Raw genomic sequence first — 23,564 nt, 5'->3', positions numbered from 1 at the left:
GAATACAAAAGATACAATATATTTCTATGCAACAAGTAAATATATCAAGTGAATATTTAAAGAGGCATAACACATAGGATTGCCTTTGATGAACTGGAAAAAGATAATATTCTAGCTCAAGGCTGCTAAGCATTTGATGCTCCCACAGAATCCAGCTAACCCTCAGGGCCTCTCAAAATATAGAATCCCTATCTACATAGTCTGAGCAGACAAGAAATAATGAAAAAATTACTGGGAGCAATGTTTTATGAAACACAGAACTCTTTCATGTGACATAAGGACATTTGAAAGAAAAACTTACCGGAATTCAATAGCATGCTAGCTTTAAGTAGATTGTAACCTTTAAAACAGGTGTTGTTTCCCAAATTAATGAAATTTTGCAATTCTACCAATGTTTGCATGACGGTAGTTTGATTTTGGTTTTCTGTGTTGTTTTTTTTCAAAGAAAACTTAGCAACAAGGTTATAAAAGCCACAGTGCTCCTTCCTGCTTACACACTTTCAGGTGCTTCAGGATGTATGATTGGTTCCTAATGTTGTAATGCAGCAGCATTATTTTTACAGCAAAGCACAAGGCAGGGCTATTGCCTCTCGAGATGGGGTAGGAACCTGGTACACCTGGCATAATTTTTAGCTTTATGCAATTTTAAGTAATTAAGAACAATGTAAACCATTTAAGTACTATGACTTCCTATACAAAGACAGCATGGAAAACAATAGCATGCAGATTTTAAAATGCTAAATAACTTCTGCCCCACTGTTCTACCTGATGGACATTTATCAAAGTGATACCACATTATCAAAGACGTGGTTCCTATGGGTTTTATGAAAGTCATTTGCCCTACGGCAGAGGACCTTCAGTTAATTCTGCCAGGAAAAACATCCACTCCCTTCCAGACCTCAGAGACACCAGCCACCAGGAGCTCAGCAGCCAGCCAGGCAGCACAAGCAGTGTCAAACCAATTACAGCATATGCAGCATGATACAGGAGGCGCCTGAGTCACCCAGCACTGGAGATAGGCACCTTGGGACAGCCAGGCTCAGCCTTCCAGGGACACTGCAGACGTGGAAGCTCCACAAATGGGAGTGCCAAGAGGAGGAGATTGAGATGCAGAATACATATTCATAGAATACATGAGGTTTTTTTAGTTTTGTTATACCACAATAGGTGAGCAGTAATTGGCACAGTGCTACTGACAGAAAAAACTCCAAGTTTCACTGCCATTAGTGGGCATCCTGGAACTTTATTTTCAAAGGAAACTACATTGAAGCTCAAATCTTCTTAAAAGCCATTTTTCTTCTCTCTCAAAACTACCAAAGACAATTGTAGTATAATGTATTTTGAATTCTCTTGGTAACTGTACAAGATTCTGAATTTCAAACATTTAATAACAGCTGTACTAGTGATGTGAACAAGTCTTAACCTCTTCAAAATAGTTGAGACAAATTATGCACCCTAGTGACAAAATCAGATCAGAAAATGGCAGATAGACTTAAGTCTAATTTTTTAAACTAGAAAAAACTCTAGTTTCTCTCTGTTTAGAAGAGAGAACTTTCTCTCCCTGAACAGCTAGCCCAAAGTTGCTATACAGAGAAATTTGAGAGAAAGGACTTTTTATAAATTCTGGGAAACATCTCCATCTTATTTCAAAGCTGTTTAACAGCATAACTTGAGCAATTCTGCTGCAAATAACGTATAAAAGCAAAGAACCAGAGATAATTTGTTCTTGCTTTTCTCAAACTCCAGGACACCTTGCCTCATCAAAAGCAATTCAACTGTTTTGTCAAAACACATCACATTTCCTTTTAAGGTTTTAAAATCAATTATTTTAAAATCAAATTATTTCTACTCTCAAACTGCTTCTCATTATACTATTTGAAGAACATGACATTACAGTGGGTTGTCCTCTCGTTTGTTTGATTCCTTCAGATTCCAAGTAGCTCTCATTAGCACTGTCACTTCCATGGTCTTATTCAACAATCCTTGAAACTCCAGCTGACCTTGACAATTTCAAAAAGCAATATAAACTCAACGCCCTTCACAGAGCTGAGGAGCAAAGGACCCTGGATTGTTGGAGAAGCTGGTGAAATCCACAGCAAACTGAACCCTTCTGGCACAGCATCTATGACAAGTGAGCACAGAGTACCGTGTAACACGGAACTTATCAGTACTGTGTTAGTACACCTAATCTACACATAATCAACTCCGTATTCATGGACAGGTCTATGCCATAAACAAGATATTCTGAACTTACTGCAATGCTTCCTAGAAGTACACAAGGCTGCTGCACTAGAGATGAAGTGCGTTTTTTTAAAGGCAGAAGCAGCGCAGTCTCAAATCAACCCCAGAATCACAAACCTCTGTTTTTTCTATACCTCAGAAAGTGAAAATATGGCATACTCTAGCTGAACATATTACTAGCATTCTTCAGGATAGAATAATCAGGGAAGGCTGTGCTGAACCCTTATACAACCTCAGGTCTTGTAACTAATGGGGTGTCTTTGCTCAGAAGCAAGAAATTTGATTCCCTCAAGAGCAAAAAAGTTGCCCTTCCAAGGAGTCAGAAAAACAGCTGAAATGTGGTAAAAAGACACATATAACTATTGGTGCCTAGCCTTGTTGATGAATTCCTGGATTTTATTTCCAGTAAAACTTAATTTTTTTTTCATAATCAGCTGGAATGCTTAATCAAGACTGAATTCCTACCCAGAAGACAGAGTTGGGAATATTCAAGTATTTTCACAATTTTTAAGACACCTCCTTTTCAGTTAAAGCATCAGTTAATTCAGAATTCCTTCACTAACAATGATGGCTTGAAAAAAAAATCAAATTTTCTTCCAAGATTTTTATTCAGATTTTAGATTAGCTAAAGTTCACATGTTAATTTTTAATTTTAGATTATGTACTTAATCTATAAAGTATATTGAGGAATCTGAGAACTGCTTATGAGAAGTTATCCTCAAAAGAGGCTACGATCTTTGTCAGTGAAAGACAAAACTTTCTCATCACTTCAACCACACAAGGTTTTACAAAGGACCCACAATTCATAAGTCAACATAAGAGACCGTGGTTACTATGTTTTATTTTATCAAAGATACGTAAAGCTAAAAGTGCTCTTTACACCTTTGTTTTGTCTGCTTCTGACAAACCTGTAAATTTAAATTTATTTTACATGGACTCCAGAACTGAAGAAACTCTCTCTGCTGTTAATAAAATGCATGAGTAACACTTCCTTGTTCAGCCCTAAAAACCAAGTTTGTTAGTTTTTCTTTCCAATATAGAAAACATTTGTTTACCTATTCATTTCCCTTACTCTGGCAGAAACACAAACCTTTTCCCACCTCCCAAAAGGAGTCAAATGGAATAAGACCACTCAAACCTAGACAGTCACTGCTGTTAGTAAAAGCTGGCTGCTCTCAAGGCTCTTCTGTGGCACTTTCTCTCCAGTCCTGTCAATTTGGCATCAGTGAAACCACACTAGATATGCTGTAGAGATTCCCAACTCCCTAAAATTGCACAGAGAGAAGTAACATGCCTGCTTTTGAGATGCTTGCTATTGCCTGCCAACCACAAGCCCAGACACATACCTTTTCTGGATCAAATGCACTGGTAGAAGGGGCTCCCTTTCCCTGGCTGGAAAAATTAGTTCCTGCCTACTTGCTAGATAAATAGTTTGAGAAGCATTCCTTTCCACACTGTATTAAGAGCAGTCATTTTTCTCATTTATTGTCTGAGGAGGAAAAAACATCTGTCTTAACAAAAATAACTAAGCTAGCACAAAACTGATAGATCCGTATACTACCCTAGAGTTGCTTAAGGGGAGAGCACTGAACCACCAGCACCAGCAGTGCCAGAAAGCAGCAATGAGCAGGTGAGGAATGGGTGCTGCCAGAGCCCTGCCTGGAGCTGCAGCCACTGCAGAACTGTTACTATCCACGCCAAGGAGTCGCTCAGTGAACCCTGGCAGCATTCCACTCCCACTGTGCAAGACTGCAAAAGACTACAGAAAAAGAATGAAGGGGAATCTTCCACGAATGGATGAGTTACCACATCAGGGGATACTGCCATGGCTTGCAGTCACTTTAAATTCATGTTGTTGAATGGTATATGGTACCACCGGTGCACCATTGCCTTCTAACACTATCATTTAGGTGGATGATCAAGGGACATAATTCTATTCAGCATATTCAACAAACTAAGAAGTTTGAAGTTTCTTGGTATGATTAAGAAATACATGTGAGAGATCTAACCAGCTCATATTAAGTGAATCTACAACAGGAGTTAGTAATGGAAGCAGTGAATAGGCACATGGGCTGAGGTTATAATCGTTATTATATTTTTGAAATGCTCTGCCATTACCCCTATACAAAAAGATAATGGTAACCAGTTCTCAGCAGTACCCAATGCAGCTCTCAGTGTTATGCTAAACCACAGGGTTATGAATTTATTTTGGACACAAACTTTGCCACTGTCACTTAACATGCTGCTAGCAAGCAGCAGTCCCCTCAGCCTAAGGAGAGCCACTAAAAATTCAAGGTGCAGCAGCTCATTCCGAACACAGTAGCAAACTAAACGGGCTCAAGCTGCCCACAGACCACTTGCTAGAAATTAAGGTGTTGGCCATGACGCTAAAGGTCCGAGAGTTCACTGCCTGTGCTACAAACAGAACCACAAACACAGCTGAGCTAGGTTCTTTCTTTATCAAACAAATAGTGAAAGTATTCTCAGAACAGTCAGTCCCATGACTGAGCCTTGTCTTAACAGCCCATGCATGGTGACCTGCAGGACACACAGCCTCTTAAACGAAGTGCTTCAAACTTGAATGAAGCTTTTTTATTTCTGCTGGACTACTTAAGGACTCCTAACTGGAAAAAAAAAAAAAAAAAAAAAAAAAAAAAAAAAAAAAAAAAAAAGACTAACACATTGGTGCACTTTAGGAACACTCAGAACAGAAAGAAAAGAGTTGAGATAGGTTCAGCTATTTATGGAAACACACAGATTTCCACTTTCAGGTCATCATTTCTAAACACAACTACAATGGCTAGGCATAACACTCTGTTCTAGTAAGCCAGCCTTCCAAATGCACAGTGGCCAAAATCTTAGATGCTTCTATATTGTCCGATGGACCAAAGAGCCATTAAGCAGGAATTGAGCAACTCCCTCATTCCTGCAGGTGCATTTATCCATGCCAAGGGATGAAAGCAAATCTGGCATCTGAACAACAGCTTCTACTGGTTTTAGGGTACTTGTCTTTTCCACCTCAACATTGACTAAATTTCAGGAATGTTAAATACATGCAGTGAAAACCAGAAACACACATGATGTTCGGCAGTGAAACAGAAACGATATCCTTAGTAAGTATTTTCTTTATAAGGTGCTTGGTTCCTTGGGTAAGTTTTAAAAGCCAAGACCACACAAGGCATCAGAGCAAATATAGATTTGCCTTGTAGATTTGCAATTGTGGCTGCGCGCAGGATTTTATCCCGCTTGAAGTGACCTCCCGTCAGAGGGGGCAGGACTTTGGAGGTACCCCAGGCTCCTCCCGACCTTTCCACGAGTTCCTAGCCAGCTCACAGCCCGGCAAACCAACCTGTCGCTTGCCCAAGCTTCTGGCACCGGGTGCCCGAGTTGCGACACCCGTCCCCCGGTGGAACAGGGCACCCGGACGGGGCCCGTCCAGGCCCGGCCGCCCCGGGCCCCGCGGCCTAAGGCGGGGACATCCCCTCCCGCCGGTCCGAAGGTCCCTCGTCACCGCCCCCCCGCCCCGTCCGGGACTCACTGTTGCTGGACTTGAGGTCCCGGTGCAGGATGGGGACGATGGCCTCGTCGTGCAGGTAGAGCATGCCGCGGGCGATCTGCACCGCCCAGTTCACCAGGATGTGCGGGGGGATGCGGCGGCCCCCGCGGGCGGCCCCGGCCCCGGGAGAGGCGGCCAGGGCCCTGTTGAGGGACCCGCCGCGGGCGAACTCCATGACGAGGCAGAGGTTGGGCTCCCGCAGGCAGACCCCGTGCAGGGCGATGATGTTGGGGTGCCGCAGCATGGAGAAGAGCTTGGCCTCCTGCCGCACGCTCTCCGCCGTGGCCGTGATGTCCTCGTCGGGGTCCTGCCGCGCCGCCTTCACGGCCACCTCGCGGCCGCGCCAGGTGGCCCGGTACACCTTCCCGAAGCCCCCCACGCCGATGATCTCCTGCAGCTCCAGGTGCTGGAAGTCGATCTCCGTCAGGCTCCCCGCGGGGTCCCCCGGCCCGCCGCCCCCGGCCGCCGCCGCGCCGCGGGGCTGGCGGGTCACGTAGTTGGCCGGGAAGATGCCGAGGCGGTGGCGGATCTTCCCCGCCCACCAGCCGTCGTCGCCGGACACCGCCGCGTCCTGCGACAGCACCTCCACCACGTCCCCCCGCCGCAGGCTCAGCTCGTCCTCGCCGCTCGCCTCGTAGTCGTACAGCGCCGTCCACAGCGGGCACGGACCCCCGCTACCACCGGCGGCCGCCGCCGCCGCTCCGGCGCCCGGCAGAGCCATGGCAGCGACTTCAGCCCCGGCGGCCACCAGCAGCAGCGCCGCCGACGCGGGAGCGCCGGCCCGGCCGCATCCTCACCTGCCGCCGCCGCCGCCGAGGGGGAGCCGCGGGAGGGGAGGGGAGGGCGGGGCGGGGCGCGGGCAGGGGCAGGGGCGGGGCCGCCCGGCCCGGTCGCCGCCGCCGCCGCCGCGGGGCTCCGGCAGCCAGAGCGCAGGCGCGCGCGGGAAAGGCGGGGAGGGCAGCGCCGGTGCCTCGCGCCCGCCCGCCCGCGGCCGCCGATTGGCCGCCCGGTGTCACGTGTCGCGGGGCGCGGCGCGCGGAGGGGCCGGGGATGAGGCTGAGGGGGGAGCTGTGACACACCTCACACCCCTCACACACCCTTTGGTCCCCCGAGGGCTGCAGAGCGGGCTGGGGGTTTGTGCCTGAGCGTCTGTGCCTGAGCCGCAGCTTCCCCTCTCCTTCTTTCTGCGGCTTTGGGGCTCCTTTGGAACAAGCCCCAAGCGGGTTCTGAAGACACGGAGCTCCCTTGGTTGGTGCTTGCTCTGCAGCCCGCCTCCGCCTCTCTGGGCCCTCACGGAATGGTCAGGCTGGGAAGGACCACAGGGGATTACCTGGTCCAACATCCCTGCTCAGGCAGGGTCATCCCAGAGCACACGGCACAGGATTGAGGCCAGGTGGTCCTTGAACATCTCCGGTGAGGGAGATGCCATGACCTCTCTGGGCAGTCTGTTCCAATGCTCGGTCATTCTCACAGTAAGAAGTTCTTCCTCATATTCAGATGGAACTTCTATGCATCAGTTTCTGCCTGTTGCCTCTCGTCCTATTGCCCAGCCCCAGTGAGAAGAGCCTGGCTCCATCCCGTTGGCACCCTCCCTTTAGATACTGACAGACATTGATGGGGTCCCCTCTCAGTCACCACTTCTCGAGGCTGAACAGGCTCAGCTTCCCTCCACCTTTCCCCGTAAGAGATGCTCCAGGCCCTTAATTGTCTTTGTTACCCTCCTCTGGCCCCACTCCAACTCTCCCCTGCTCACCACCCTGTCCATGCAGGGGCTGAGAGAGTCCCAGCCCTGTGTGGTACCATCACACAATCCTTGCAATTAAGAGGTTGCCCGAAAATAGCAAATGCTCTGTGTCTGCTATTTCTGGGTAAAGATTCTCCTGGTTTTAAGTGGAAAAATTGTATCACTTTCTAAACTAGAGTTGTCCTTTCCTTGGAAGTTGGGGGGAAGTGTGTGGGCTGGGGACGCCCTCCCGTCTCGCCAGTGTGGTGGGAAACCGTGCTTCAAAGTGGAATGAAATGAGTTTTCATGCCAGGAGCCAATCACTGTGCTGTGGGACCTGTGGTTGTGGATGTGGCTGCTGCTCGCAGAGGCCCCAAGGAGGACAGTAAAGGCTCGGGAAAGATGTAAAACTGCACTGCTGGGTTGAATAACCTGGTGTGATAAGCACTCGATGTTTTGCACAAAAACGTACATCCAGAGCACTGTGCATCTCTACATAAGCACAAAATTTGCAGCTGGATACCACAAATTTGAACACAAAGACAGTAATTAAAAAAAAAAAAAGTTAAAATTACAGTATTAAAAAAATCATAAATTCTTGTTTATCCTACTGTATTTATAGTTACACACAAGGCAAAAATACAATTATGCTAAAGTGACTTAGTGAACCACATTAACCAAGAAGAAAGAATGCAGAACCAGCATGTCTATCAAGTCTTCTCCCATTTCCTTTAATATAACATTGCCTTGCAGCTATTCAGAGAGGTAATTACAAGCCTTTCCCTTATCTGCATATTTGCCTTATTATAAAAGCCATAAAGTATGTTGTAATACAAGCGTTCTGCCACACAAATTCCACCTTGTACTTTGTTATCTAAAAGAATCTGCAGGAACTAATTAAGTGTGGAATGTTTTGGGTCAGACGAGGTATTGGTTGCAGTACAGTGAAATGTTTAAATATTTATCTAGAGCTATTATTCTAAAATTTGCTTTCTGAAGTGCCACTATCCACTAGCAATCACTGCACTCAGGTTAGACTTTGTTCAGTGTTTCTTCAACACGCAGTGTTCCAGGATTTTGGTGTATAGTTGCTGTTCTAGGAGTTCCAATAATGGAAATATGATGAACCCGAAACCGTGTAAAGTGCCCTTAACTTTCATGACGGCACCACCTAGTGGAGTTACCGGCTAAAAGAGCGGCGTACAGACGGCAGAGTTTTCGGCTCAGACCCTCACTGGCATCTCTCTGTTGAGAAAAGAAATCCCTTTTTTTCATCTTTGGCACTCCTGCAACTGTGTAGCTACGATACTGTGCATCTACATTGTGTCCAGAATACATATTCTGACCTGGAAATTACAGCAACCCTTCATAACTGCAAGTATCATTAAACCAAAAAAATACTTGGTGTCAGCATTATCCAAAGATGAGGAAGAGTTGAAAGACTTGAGTGATGTGTGGACAAGTGCCATGGTTTAACCCCAGCCATCAGCCAAGCCCCACGAAAGCACTCACTCACTCCCCCACCAGCAGGATCAAGGAGAGAATCAGAGAGAATGAGAAAACTTGTGTGTTGAGATAAAACAGTTTAATAGGGAAAGGAAAGTCACACTCAGAAGCAAAGCAAACCAAAGAATTAATTCACCACTTTCCATGGGTAGGTAGGTGTTCAGCCACCTCCAGGACAACAGGGCCCCACCACATGTAGTGGTTACTTAGGAAGATAAACGCCATCACTCCAAATGTCCTCCTCTTCCTCTTTCTTCCCCCCACTTTATATACTGAGCATGATGTCATATGGTCTGGAATATCCCTTTGGCCAACTTCAGTCACCTGTCCTGGCTATGCTCCCTCCCAGATTTTCTTTTTTGTACCACCTCACTGGCAGGACATGAGACACAGCAAGTTCTTTGATTTAAGACAAACATGACATAGCAAAAACCAAATATCAGTGTGTTATCAACAGTATTCTCATATGGAATCCAAAACATGGCACTGCACCAGCTACTGAGATGAAAATTTACTCTATCCCAGCCAAAACCAGGATAAAAAGTCAACCTAATATCAGTTGCAGACTGCATTATCTAGGCCTTCCACATTATTACCTACCTATTAGAGGTCTCAAAAAAAAAAAAAAAAAAAAAAAAAAAAAAAAAAAAAAAAAGAGAGACAAGGTTTTGAAAAAGGTTTCTATTTTATTTACACCCTTGTCTACCCACCTTTCTATTTTGGAGCTGTGCATGTAAAGGAAATTATTTGCTGGTCTGCCTGTGGAAAATTACTTCAGTTGTTTCTGAAACTTAACATTTTTAGTTACCATACATCAAAAACATTATTCATAGCTGCATACTGCACTTGATTCAATCATTACAATTGCTTTAACAAACTTTGTCATCTTTGAAAAGAACCTGCAAAGGATTAAAAAAAAAAATCACTCAACAAGGCAGAAATTTGGGCAAGATGTGTATACAGGAGTAGCACATGAGGCACGGCCAGGACTGCCCCTCCTTCATACAGCTCAAGAACTGCTCAGGAAACTTTGTTGAGGTCACACTGAGCAAGTACGTAAGCCCCAAGGCTGTAGATGTTAAGGCATCTAATAGTGGCAGTGCTGTTGAAGCTGACGATGCCATTCCTCCCTCACTCCCAACCACAGTGCTGATCATCATCCCTCTCATCAGGCCAAAACAAGCATCCAGCATGGCCACATTGCCTGTGACATCAGGAAGAAAGCTGAGGTATGTGGTTCATGAGCTCACAAATACTGTAACAGCATCTTTGGTCTCTTACCTTTGTCAAAAAAAAAAAAAAAAGAAAAAAAAATCCATGCAAAGCACAGCAGAATGGCACGTTTGGTCTGTGAAACTAGCCATGGTAGGAACAGTTGAAGTAGGGTAAATTTGGTCATGGCACAAGATGATAGATGTATCCATTACATAAATGCATCCTTCACAAAATTGACTGTAATAAAGGTCTATAAATATGGAGCAGTCCCTAGAAGGGGCTGGTGAGAGACTTAAAATTGAATTTCACCGCTATTTGCTGATGGCTGGGGATGGGAGGTGGTCAGCCCTGGTGTTCACGAACCACTCTTACACCCCTTCCTTCGGGGGTGTCCCATAAGACAACACCTGGTATCCTTATGCCTCATTGTTCACTGACTTTAGTCTCCCCTGCTCAAGGCTTCCACTCAGCTCCATCACCTTTTCAGCCTCACTCTCCCCCACTCCGCCTGTGCTTCCTCCAGCCCGCCCCTACCTCCTCACTCCGCTAGTTTGACGTCAGCGACGCGAAACTCTTCAACGAAGGCAGACTGCGATTGTCCCTAAACCCATTCGTGAAAGAATCCGAATTTTTGTTTTGAGGAATTGCCCCACATCCCGCCCAAAACACATCTCAAGTCAACGCCGAACGGGTGGCACTGAAGTTGGGCAGAGCTCTCAGATCGGAAACTCGTGATGTATCGGGCAGGATCAGTGAGAACCCGGCGGTGGGGGAGTGGCCGGCGAGGCGCAGCCCAGCTGGCGGCCGCCGGGGCTGCCCCCGTGCCGCGCTCTCTTTGCACCTGTGAACGCCCCTCGCGGTGCCCGGGGCGGGACGCGCCCGTCACCGACGCCCCCGCGCCAGAACCGCCCCCCTCCGCGGCGGCTCGGCCCGGGCCCGCTTCTCCCCGCGGCCTCCCAGCGCTGCCGCCGCTCCCCCGGCAGCCGGGCGCGGACCCCGGCAGGGCGGCGGTCCCGGCGGGCGGCGGGGCCGGGCGAGCGAGGCGCCCGGCGGGGGGCGGCCCGTGAACGCGCCCTCCCGGCGGCGGCGGCGCCCGGGGTGGGGCGGGCGGGATGCTCGGCGTCGCGGGGCACCATGGGAGAATCCGCGGGCGCCCGGCATGGCGGCGGCGGCGGCGGGCGGCTGAGGGGCGGCGGTGGCGGCGGCGGGGGGCGGCCATGGTGTCGCCGGCGGCGCGGCTGGTGGGGCAGGGCGTGTGGGCGGCGCTGACCGGGGGCTGGTACCACGACCCGGAGCAGGGCGCCTTCACCAACAGCTGCCACCTCTATCTGTGGCTGTTCCTGCTGACGCTGCCCATGGCCCTGCACCTGGTGAGAGGGGCTGGGGGGCGGCCGGGGGCGGGCGCCGGGAGGGAGCCGCGGGCCCGGCCCTCAGGGGGGCGGCAGGGCCAGGGCGGGTGCGTTCGGAGGGCTGTACACTGCTCCGTGGGGGGCTTAAATATTGGGCATTCTGGGCTTGAGCTGAGGATTTTGTGTCTAAAGGTTAACGGGGTGAGTCCGCCAGCTGCGCTGGGCTGGGGCCGGACTTTCAGCCCTGCCCCGGAGGAGTTGGGTAGGGGTGCAGCGCTGGCCTCTGCAAGGGCTGAATGATCTGGGGACGTTTGCTCAGAAATCTCTTTCGGAGACAGGTGTTTCGGGTTTGGTTTTGGTTTTTTTTTTTATTTTTTTTTTAATTTTTTTTTTTAAAGTTTGATCTAGTCTTACCTGCTGAGAAGGTTAAATAAATGGAAAAATCCAGATAGCGTGTAATTAATACGCCTTGCTGAATGTCACTGCTGGATCACATGGCTTTTTGTGACATGCTGCTCCCTTTGGGCTGAAATTTAAACTTTGCAAGTGAATAACAACTAGAGTTTGTTTGCCGCGCTTTAACATTTATTTTCCTGAAAAGCTTGAAACTTTTGCTCTTGTTCTTGTGGGTTTTCTTGTTTGTGGGTGAGAAAAGCTTAAAGTGTGCTGGATCATCGAATCTATTTTGGTGTGTCCTTCAGTGATTATAGGGTAATATTGCTTCCGTTAGAAGCTCCTTTTATATTATTCTTAGCTCCTTTTGGTTCCTGGAGTGACTCAACTAAATTCTCAACTTCTAAAGAGGTTTCTTCACACTGCGTGGTCAGATATGGGCCTGATTATCAAAAGCAAAGAGCATTTATGACTCCCCTGCAATCCCAGTGGAAAGCAAGTCCTCTGTTTTTAAGCGTGAATTGGTATTGGATTTTGTGGCATGGATTGCAGTGAGTTCCTGTAAGAATGGCTCATGGAGTTAATGAAGCAGAATGACAATATGCTTTCTTCTGATTGATTGCATATTTCCTATGCAAACCAGCAAGAGTCTCGCATTGTGAGATTTGCTTGTCCAAGTCATATATTAAAAAGGGGGAAAATTGAAGGCTAAGTTTTTTGTCCCAGTTGATATAAGTATGTAGCTGGAAGTATTCCTTGTGGGAAACATCTGAAGAAGGTGTGGGGGTTGCACAAAAGAACACTGGACTGTAGGTCAGAGCTAAAGTAGAAGTCATTTTTAAAGGGGAGAAAATGTAACTTATCTACTGAACTCTCTTGGGCATCATCTTTCCCTATCTAGATGGACTTGCTTTTTCTGCAGACTGACTTTCTGATTAATCGTTTGGTTAAATGCAGGACTTGTGTTCCTGAGCTAACATATTGCTATGGGAATTCTTTGTCCTTGATAAGAATAATGCATTTATTATGATGGATGCCTGGCAGTAATTATGTCCTTACATGTTTTCTTGTTTTCAAGTGGCTTGTTTCTAAGGCTTTGTAAACTTTATGCAAGACATCTATTCTTGCCACTTAGAAACTTGAACCTGCTTTTTAACTAAAGGTTTTTTCTGGTTTATAAGAATTTTCGTTTATAATATTCAATAATATTTGGAGTGATATTTGTGTTACATACTTGACACCAATATTTTGGGTTCAGCAAAGCAGTCAGTGATGTTTCTTGAAATGGCAAAATCAAAACAGATCAGAATACTACTTTTAAAATTTTTCGTTTGCTTGGGGTGATCTTTTGTTGAAGTCAGGAAGTCTCTGAAACAGTGTGATTTGAATCAAATGACAAAACTCATCCATGTGTTTTTAGTTTTTTCACAGTGGCTCAGCAGAGGCGTGCTGACGGTAGCATTGAGAAGCTTAAAGTATCAAGTTGTTTCTGTTGTGTGGATCGAGAATTTCTTTCTCTAGCTTATTCAGCATAGCTTACTTTGCTACTAAGGATTCCTTTATTAGCTTCCCTGCCCCTGAAAATGCAGATCTCTGTTTCCATTACTTTATTTTCTTTATCATTTAGACATTAAAAATGTACACTGGATATTTGGAACATCATTACTGTTCAAATTAACTTTCAAAATTATAATGAGATCTCTTCTAACTGTGCCATATCAACTTTCATAATATATCAAGATTTAAAGTTATCTTATTCCTCCAAACACTTGAGGATCCCTAGGTGTTTTGCACATGAAAATAGTGATAGCTCTTTAGTATTCAGCTCCTGGGCTGAATTCAGCCCCAGTAAAACACCAGTGACCTAGAGATGCAACCTTGGGAACTACTTGTACTATAGCTTATTTTACAAGCTGCAAGAGAATGTGCATTGTGCTTGGGTGACACCCCAAAGCAACATACTGAATGTTTCTCCTGCCTTTTGTTGGACAAGGAACCCTTGAACTTGCAGGGTTGTTACTTGTTGTGCACCAGATCTTCAAATCATGCTGTGATAGGAGAAGTACAGCATGGCAGTATAAGGGTGTGGGCACATAAATTACTCAGAGGTAAACTGTGATAAAACTAGCAGTGTGTCAGCTGCTTCCAGTCCCACTTGAGCACCTTTTACCCTGCTCTATCTCTCTGTAAAAGTTAAGGATGCATATATCTCCACAGCAGAGAGATAGGCTACCCTGTTATGTACTATATTTACTGTGTGGTAGGACACACACTTAGAACTCAATGTACAGCCCTGGAATTTTATTTGCTACCTGCTTTCCCGTATTTTATGTTGTGTGATGGACATCTCCTAGTATTGAATCACCTTAATTAACATATAAACATGGATCTTTGGCCCCAATGTCCTGTCTCCCACACATATCTGATAGTAGTGGCTGACTGCAGGTTTGTTTGGTAGTTCTATAGTACACTGAGACAGTGAGGCCCAGTGCCTTGCTTTAGATGCCTCAGAGGCTCAAGCAGTGGGTGGGATCCATCAGGGTCTAAGCACCCTTTATCATTCAGCCCAATTTACAAGGAGGGGTATTTTGTCCAAGGGTTGCATACTTTTATATACATATCTCAGTCACCTCCCCCTTTGTGCTACTCAAATAATGTCAGTGGTCATATGAAGGAGAATGTGGCTGTTCTTCTGAGAACAATCTCTGGGCAGGCAGAAGCCCCAAGCAAAGGTGCTCCTTCCATGGTGATGTCAACTCTGTTGGATTTGCAGCAGTAAGCTGGGCCACATTTGGGGCACACCAGCCTGCACTTCTGGCTGTGACCCCACGCTATTCTGGTGCAGGGTACAACAACAGAAGCTACTGGAGAACAAAAAGTACATTATGGTAGAATTTTTAATGGGATAAGAATGAAGAAAATAGGGCTACAGCATTCATAGAAACCTGTGGGAAATCATGAAGCCCTCTTTCTAATGAATTTGTATTTGTGGATATTTTTTTTCCTAGCTTCTAATAAGATGTCAGCTCAATTGAAGCTTTTCCTCCCACTGGGGTGGCATCAAAAGGTCAGAGAGCTGTGTGGGTTCCTCTCATTAATGGAGGAGGTGTACTGCTATGACCTTGCCCAGTGGGGTGTATTCTCTTAAAGTTTGTTGAATAACTTTTTAATTCTTTGGCTGCGTTTCAACTGAGGGGATGGAGGGAGATGATGAATACGCAGACACATGATGTGATTATAAAACCTCATTTTCGTAGAAAACCAGGCTAATTTTAACTATAGTACATCAAAAGTTACTCTAGCATCTAATTCCTCAGTGGTCTATAGCTTAATTCCTCCTTAGCCTGGATTTGATAGCTTTCACCTGGCTGTACCTGGAAACACCAACTGCAGTCATATGACACTGGTACCTTATGCAAGAGGCCTGATTCAGAGAATGGAGGGCTTTCCATTATCAGCTTCATCTTTCTCCTAATTTCTCATGTGGACAGAGAGCAACCTGCTGGCTTGTAGTACTCAGCCTGCCCCAAGATTCAGAGTATTAAAGATGCACTGGCCATTGGCAGCCTTGGTGTGGTGAGTGCACTAAAACACAGCCTATCTCGGACAGATGGGCACAGAGACCACGGGCTGGCTCAGGGTGCAGCTCCAGTAGGTCTGGTCACAAGGCAGGGATGAGGACATGCAGCACTCAGCATTTGCTAAAACTGGCCCTGTTTTCCACTCAAAAATCTAGGAGTTTCCTTTGAGTCTGTCTTGTAGCGTGCTCTCTGCACCTATAGGCTGCACTATGGAAATCTATTTTTGTTGTGTCCTGTTGACATTATTCATGTAATATTTATTAAGCTTTATGAAGGTCACCTATAAAGCACTTCTCTTCTCATGGGCCATTCTGACTTGTTATTTAATGAGTGTTTGATCTGTGCCTTTTAGTGTATAGTTGAAGAGGTTCATTGGAAGGTGAACAAATCTCTCTTAAACAAGTCATTACAGATAATTGGCTGTCACTCTTTGTGAAACCAAGCAATTTCTTACTCATTTTGTAAAAACATTAGTCATAAACCACAAATTCTTCAACCTCAAGTTCTTCAACCTCATCTACTAAGCCTTATACCCTGAGAACATGACCTTGCAAATGGATCCTCTCTCTGGCCTGAGTTCACTAAATAACTGAAAGATAGGTATGCTGAGAGTTGGTATTTACCCAGTACCATGAAGTACTCTTAACAGACTTAAGCCTCAACTTGTAGAAAGTCATATCTGAGTTATTAGGGATCATTGGTAGTAAGTACATACTAAATAGCTTCCCCACTATTGTGCAATAGGTTCTTTGTATCTGAATCAGAATAGTCATAAAAAAGGATCTGCCTGAAAATTTTCACGTGTACATCTTGATGGTATGAAGTCCCAGTGAGCCAAAAGCAGCATCAGAATTGTATCCCACTTGCTTGTCACAACACAGAAATGATTCAATGTATTAATTTCAACATCAAGATAAATGTGGTGACTTGTTCCAAAGATGAAATAAGCATGCCTTATTCCCTTCCCTTTACCTGTGTGGTTGGTGTCATTTATTTATGAATTTGAAAAAATGATTGATTTAGTTCCAAAGTAAATAACATTCTTAAAAATTACTTTCACCTGAGTATTGAAAACCTTTTTTGTTTTTGTGTGTTGCTTGGGGTTTTTTGTTGTTCTTGTGTGAGAATATAATAAAGGTCTGTTTAAATGAAACCCCTAAAACTTGGAAAGAGATTAAATTCACTGGGAGACTGCAGCTGTGTAATGACAATACATAAGCATGTTCCATGACTATAATGGTAAAGACTTTGGTACTTCAATTATAACTTCAAGTGTCCATTGCTATGATTTGCCCTTTACTGTAAGGAAGTATTTGTATATAAAAGAATTTGTTAGTATGCCATGTCTGTGACAGAACTTTACAGACTATAGTTGAACTGTAATTAATTTTAATGACTAAGAGCTGTGGTGCTCATCACAGATCAGCAAACAGATCACAGACAGCTGCAAATTAACGATTATGTACTTTAGAAAAAGAATTCAAAGGCGTTGTGTCATAGTTTAACCCCAGCTGCCGACTAGGTACCACACATCTAGTCGTGCACTCCTTGAGCCTCAGCCAGGACAGGATGCCTCTCTGTGTTTTTATTCATTTGCCTCGACTAGTCCTGACTAACTACTTAAAATTCTTCAGTGGTTAAGGTATTTGGGAACACGTTGTGAGGCATTAGAAAATGGACACAAACTATAGTGTTTTACTGTTCGGTCATAACTGACATACTGGGTAAGATGACAGAATTTTTTCTAAAGGTTTCCTGTTTGTAGATAACTAATGTTTCATTTTATGTCTGTATTTTTATGAATTTACAGTTTAGGAAAGGCTGCAGCTGCATTAACATGGGAATGCAATATTTTAAAAAGCTTTATGATGTTTGTCAATAGTGAGATTTTGCTGATTTTGATAAAAATAATATCCACAGCCAATAAAAATAAAATGTGAAATGGTTTGAAACTTGAAGAAACCCTTAAACCTTTGCTGTGAGCAGAACTCAATAAATATAGTGTATTTAAAAATTTTAACAGCATCTTCTCAAAGCAAACTGTTACCATTGTGTCTTCATTATGTTTTTCTGTAGGCTTTTCCAGCAAATGCAGTGACAGTGTTTGTGTACTGCAGCTCGGTGACAGTTTTCTTCACGGTAATAAAGGTGATCAGCTACCGTTTGCACCTGATGTTTGATAAAGGCGAAGTAATTCAACAAAAGCTCTCAAGAAAAAATGGAAGGCAATGTAAAGATACAGAGGTTCAAAAAGGAGAAGCGGTTCCGTCCTCAAATTGTAGGTAAGGTTTTCATTGCATTGCTGGCACATGTGAAATGGGTGAGTTTGCACCATGGTCCTGCATAGCAGAAATGTCTGTTGAATGCAAGAGTACTCCTTACAGCTGTATAAAGAATGACAAAAACTTGCTTAGTCCTTTTCAGCTGGGTAGCTGAAATGTTCTTGTGGTGAAGCAGGCAGAGCTGCACCTGATTCAGAGGTCGGGCAGTAGCTGGGCACCATGAAGGTGGTAGAGGAGATATGTGCTGGAGGTGCTAACAGGTCCTGAAGAAAACCTGGAAGAAGTTTTCTGGGGGAGCCTTAAATGCTTGCTCATTCCTCATCCTGCTGAGAAGAGGCAAGGAAGTGTCAGGCACCTGTTGGTAATGAAAATGCTTTAATATTATGGCTTTGGAAGTCAACGCAAGCTCATGTTGCCTTTCTGTGCTTGTTGTAACTTCCTTCTCAGATCACAGTTAGATGCATAAGTTAATTTACCCCCTTACATTTTATTGTGACTGCTTATGATGCTTTTGTGGACCTGTTCATGAGGAAAGCTAGTACTGCTTTTATTTCTCAGGGGCATTTGGTGTGTAGTTATAGCTTCCCTACTGAGGAGCCAAGTACTATTAGTCTTTCCTGAATATAATCAGTGAGGCTGCTTCCAGGCTGTGATGGTATTAAAGGTAAATACAGTAGCAAGATACTGACATTTTCCAGATTGTGTATTGGTCAACTGTTCCACTATACACTCTGGAATAAATGGAGACTTTTCCTGCTGGTTTTTCAAGCTTGAGTCCCACAAACAAATGAAGCTGGCAAGTGGCTTTCATTGATACCGAGTGTTATGGCAGATATAAAAAATGCTGAAATAAGGTACATCTAAAAGTGGCAGAAGCATAGAGATGTCCAAAGGAAGCTTAAATTGAGTAGCTTTGTTAAAAGCACCGGTCAAGCTTCAACAGAGAGCTCTGTATAAAAGAATTAGGATAATTTTTTTGTGCAATTGCTACTGCTAGTTCTGTGCCAGCTAAGTAGTATCAAGATAGTTTGTGTTCCTCTGTGCTACTGCTCTTCTGTGTCCTTGCACATGTGCATCTGTGCTACACTCCTGTCAGTGATGTTGCTGGGACAGTCAAGGTCCACCTGCCTTGAGACTCTTCTGAGAAATGCCTGTGTGCCACTAACCATAAGACATTTTTATTTTAGGTGGCCTATGCCTTTCATACTGTTTTACCTGAGAAGTAAAGGTAGAATGACTTAAAAGTTACGTGTTAAATCACATGACTGTTCCTCCCAGGTTGATTTGTGTATGCACAACGATCCATTATTTAGTCCTTGGTGAGAAAATAAAGAACTTAATATTATTTTGACCAGATGGATGATAGAATTTTTTAAACAGACCTTGATAGTTGGCAGGTTGGTTGAACAAGTTTTGAAGCCAGTTAATGACAAACAGATTGTGGAAAGATAATAGAGACCCCCAGATAAATAATTTTATAGCTTATATACAGCTTTGGGATTTTAAAAATATATTTTTAATGAAAAAAATTTCCATAAACAAATAGAAAAGCCCAACTTCATGCTCTTTGACATTTTGCTGTGGTGTTTTTCTAGGTTTTTTTGTTTATTCTTTTTTTGTGGTTTTTTGTTAAATTGAATTTTTTTGTGTTATACCTGTGAAAGAGAACATTTGTAGGCTATTGATAGTAAACCTTGTCCTAAAATACCTGCTTATATCTATGGAAAAGCTAGTAGAATGTATGTGTAAAAGGAATTAGTGGATAGTTTAGTGTATCCACAAAGGAACTGATCAATAAATTGCTTTATAATATATGAAATTTGTAATGGCTGTATATTTGCTTTGCCTAGACCAGAGCAAAAATTTTATTTTCTGGTCTAATGCTTATATTAGTACTCTCTGTTTTGCATTTCAAATAGGTGTTTTATGGAGGTTTTCAGATAAACAGGCAGTTGGATAAAGCTTACATACTCAATGACTTGAAAAGCAAAAATTGCAAAAGGATTATCTTGATTGTTGTATATCTATGGAAAAGCCCCAAATAGCCTTTTGTGCCCAAAAATCTGTGTGTGTGTCAGGCAGGGTAAATAGCATTATAATATGCATAGGGAGGTTGAAGAGATGTCATTGTATTTCTTGTAGCTCTACTTCTAAGGACACCATAATCGTTTTACATTGGTTTTTATTCTTTTGCTTTTATCAAGTTGTCCTGGTGAGGAAGGAAGTGCAGAAAGGTGTCACAGTATTTTTACAGCCCAGTGCTTTCATCATTGGAGGGGAAAGAAGTGCTGTTACTTCATTGTGCTGTGCTGCTTCTTCCCAATTTGTTCTTATTCATCAGCTACTTCCCAAACCTCACTGTGATGGCCTGTGGTAAGAAGCATTACTTTACCTTCCATGTGCTTCTCCTTCAGCAATAACTCGGGGGATCATGTCGTCGGTGAGACCAGCCAAAATGACTCTACCCAGACAATTCCTGACAGTTCCAGAGTGCAGGCTCCACATTCACAGGACTCACCTGGAGCCACGGTTAGTATGTGCACTCCTCCAGCAATGTCCTCACTTCCTGCCGTCCACAGCTCACCACACACAGTTTTGTGTTGCCAGGTACTCATTGCTTGTGGCATGGGCCTGCTCCAAGCAGGAAGGGTCATTCCATGCATCTACTGGGTATACCACTGCTGACAGTCAGCCTTGTCCTAAAGGTTTGGCTTTGCAGAGCTGAAACTGTCTTACATAATGCTGCACTTCTTAGGAGGGCTCTCTCTGCTCTATAGATAGCAAGTGTCCTTTGTAAATCTTGCCAAGAGCAGCTAGTTTTTTGGGGCTGCTTTGAGAGGAGGGAGAGGCTAATGCAATCAGCATTATTTTGTTGCCTCTGAAGGGATCCGCTCCTGGAGCGTTAATAATTTGGTTTTGTGTAAGTAGACTTATGCTTATAAAATGAACCAGAAACATCTCTTCAGTATTTAAACAAAGCATAAAAGCCATTTAAATCTAGGAGATGTCTACAGGAGGTTAAAAGTCCATATATATGCACTCAATTCCATTGGCCATGCTTAATAAATCAAAGGTATGTGACATGATGAAGGTGATCTATGTAAATGTTATTAAAGAAAAAAAATAGGAAGCACTCATGATGAGTTGAAGAAATTTTCAAAAAGTTACGAAACAGCATAATGCTGTCTGTGTAATCTTAAGCTACTCCCCTTGCATACTGTAATAACATCTTTAATTATGTGATACCATGCTATTTTTTTCTACAGGACTCCTGCCTCAGTCAGTGCAGAGGATGGTTAGTGATTTCTGAATAAGTGGTTATTTGATACTTCATTTTGTCTTCATATTCCTCCACACCCACCCCTTATCCCTACTTACTACAAATTATTGAAATCCCGGTCTGAATCAGAACTATTTCTTCATTTCCTGGAGTGTTTTTACCTTTTTGTAGCATCTGTATGGTTCACAGACATTAATAGTTATTTTGGTTTGGTTTTTTTTTTTATGAGGTAAAATATTTTTCACCTTGTTTCTGTCCCGCTCTCCAGTATTCTGGTATTTGTCCATTCTGCAAACCTAGTCTTCCTGGGATCTCATCCTAGTCTCCCACTTCCAAACATGTAGGTTGGGTCTTGTCAAACCAAGTCTCCTGTTCTTGCTGCCAGGATAGCACCATGAAATTTGAGAAAATAATAATAATTTCTTCTTGGCTTTGGTGTCTGTCAGTTGGAAGAGAGCCGCAGTAATTTTTTTCAATGTCTTCTTCTTAATTAGGCACTTAGGCTGTTGAATTTAAACTCCTGAAGTATTTCTCTGGGGTATTGTGTTTAGTTTTGAGTTCCCCAATTAGTTCCCATGCACATTGACCTGCTGATGAGAACCCAGCAGAGGCCACCAAGGTGATTGAGGAACGTGATGTGTGAGGACAGGCAGATGGGATGTTTTAGCCTTTGTAAGGCTAAACTCTTTTGTAAGCATAGAAGAAGAGCTTACTGCTGTCTTCAGCTTTCTAATAGTAAGATACACAGCAGGTTGAGCACGCTTTCCTCAGAGGTGCCCAGTGACAGTTGCAGCCATGGAAAGCTACAGTTAGATCAATTACATATAATGTCTTTTATGTGGGGTCATTTTGGTTTTTTGGTGGTTGGTATGTTGATTTTATTTTTCCCCTACCAAGTGAGTGGTCAAATACTGGAAGAAGTTTTCCGGAGAAGTTGTGAAATCTCCTTCTTTGGAGATTTTCAAAGCTCTGTTGGAGATGGCCCTGAGCAACCTGCTCAAACTGTACCTGCTTTGAGTGTGTGTGTATGGCAGAGGGGATTTGGATTAAATTACCTTCAAAGCTTTCTTGGAATCTAAATGATTCTATATTAATTTAATTTCTCTGTTCTCTAGTTTTCCATTGAGAAATACTTACCAATGCTAGAGGCCAAACTTTTCATTCTAGTGCTTTGGAAACACATAGCTGGAAAAAACGGAACAGATGAACGCATTCTATTCCTTAATGGTTAAAAGAAAATGTATGGATTAGGCACTGCAAATTTTATTTTTTAAAGAAAGTCTTGCTTTTCTTTCCCCTCTCCAAACATCACACATAATTGCAGTGATGCAATTTGAAGCATAACTGTTCTACAACCATCTCCCTCACCCACCCCTTGCATTTTGTGCAAGGTACATGTTCAAATTTAGTGATTTTAAGCAGCTTACCAATGCTGTAATTAACCTTTGATTAGATAGCTATTGATAGCTACATTGATAGATGTGAGTCTTTTTCCCAACAGAATTTAATGTTAATCTTGTGTGTTCCTTCATTTTTTTAGGACCTGCCAACACGGGAAACTATTGAAGATCTTAGAGGTATTTTAAAGGTTTTATAAATTCCTTTAAACTGTTGTTTAATCATTGCTTGGTACAAAAAGTAATGGCACAGAGGACTTCATGGCAGGTTCTGTCACTAGGATCTGAGTTGAAGAGCCAGAACTAAATGTCAAGGGTATTCTAACAGACTAATCCTTCTGAGCTGTAAGCCAAGCTCTTTGGGATGCAGTCTTTTGAGGGGCGTGCAAATATCTCTCCCTATTTTGATACAGGGAGATGCAAGAGCCTTGCCCCACATTCTTGGGAAGTTCTGTGCTTCTGTAAAGCATTAAACTAGGAAGCTAACACTTGGATTGCATCTTAGAGCCCTCAAACATCTGGCTGTAAACTTCTGCTATGATTGTCAACCTTTAGCCCTGTGTTGTATATTCCAGTACACCTTACTTTGTCTACACTTCCAGTGCTTGAGATGTCTTCATATTTTAAATATTATTTTGTTTTTGTTGAGGCTGATCACCATATCCTTTGTTACCATTTAGAAATTGCAGAAAGTGATGTAGCAAACCTGCAGCATTGGCTTATTCTTTCTTTCACCTCTCCCTAAGTGGGGATAGTTCTGTAAAACATTTTGATTTTGAAATTAGCTGCTTCCTCAGCTATTTTGATTATTTAAATAGACATGCTGCTACTCTTGTCCTGACTTGGAAAGGTTCTATCTTGCATTTGTAGTATTTCAAATCTAGCTACCACAAAGAAACCCTTCTTGCTTTGGAACTGTTTTAATCAGCCATGTCATCTGTGCTTCCTTTGGAAGCTTCCTCTGCTTTGGGTCATGTTTTGTTGGTTGAAGATCATACTTTAATAATACTTAGTGTTCCTGTGGGACCTAATGCCCAAATG

General features: G+C 43.7%; 2 protein-coding genes across 2 annotated transcripts in view; one reads left to right on the top strand and one right to left on the bottom strand.

The window, feature by feature from the left end:
* MAP3K21 (mitogen-activated protein kinase kinase kinase 21) overlaps nucleotides 1-6,518 on the bottom strand; it is a gene marked incomplete at its 5' end in the record, with an annotated part of 41,175 nt that extends 34,657 nt beyond the window's left edge. The window contains one exon of the mRNA XM_083856392.1: nucleotides 5,780-6,518. Within this exon, the coding sequence (XP_083712518.1) occupies nucleotides 5,780-6,518 (739 nt within the window). The remainder of the gene's footprint in view (nucleotides 1-5,779) is intronic.
* A 4,931-nt stretch (nucleotides 6,519-11,449) lies between these two features.
* Nucleotides 11,450-23,564, top strand: part of PCNX2 (pecanex 2) — a 151,371-nt gene continuing 139,256 nt past the window's right edge. Inside the window, exons 1-4 of the mRNA XM_083856391.1 lie at nucleotides 11,450-11,611; nucleotides 17,641-17,846; nucleotides 20,261-20,375; nucleotides 22,667-22,703. Of these exons, the coding sequence (XP_083712517.1) occupies nucleotides 11,459-11,611; nucleotides 17,641-17,846; nucleotides 20,261-20,375; nucleotides 22,667-22,703 (511 nt within the window). The 5' untranslated portion in view covers nucleotides 11,450-11,458. The remainder of the gene's footprint in view (nucleotides 11,612-17,640; nucleotides 17,847-20,260; nucleotides 20,376-22,666; nucleotides 22,704-23,564) is intronic.

The sequence above is a fragment of the Zosterops lateralis genome (genome assembly GCF_965231275.1).
Source record: "Zosterops lateralis genome assembly, chromosome: 3".
Taxonomy (NCBI): Eukaryota; Metazoa; Chordata; class Aves; order Passeriformes; family Zosteropidae; genus Zosterops; species Zosterops lateralis.
This window is presented reverse-complemented; position numbering and strand designations above follow the sequence as displayed.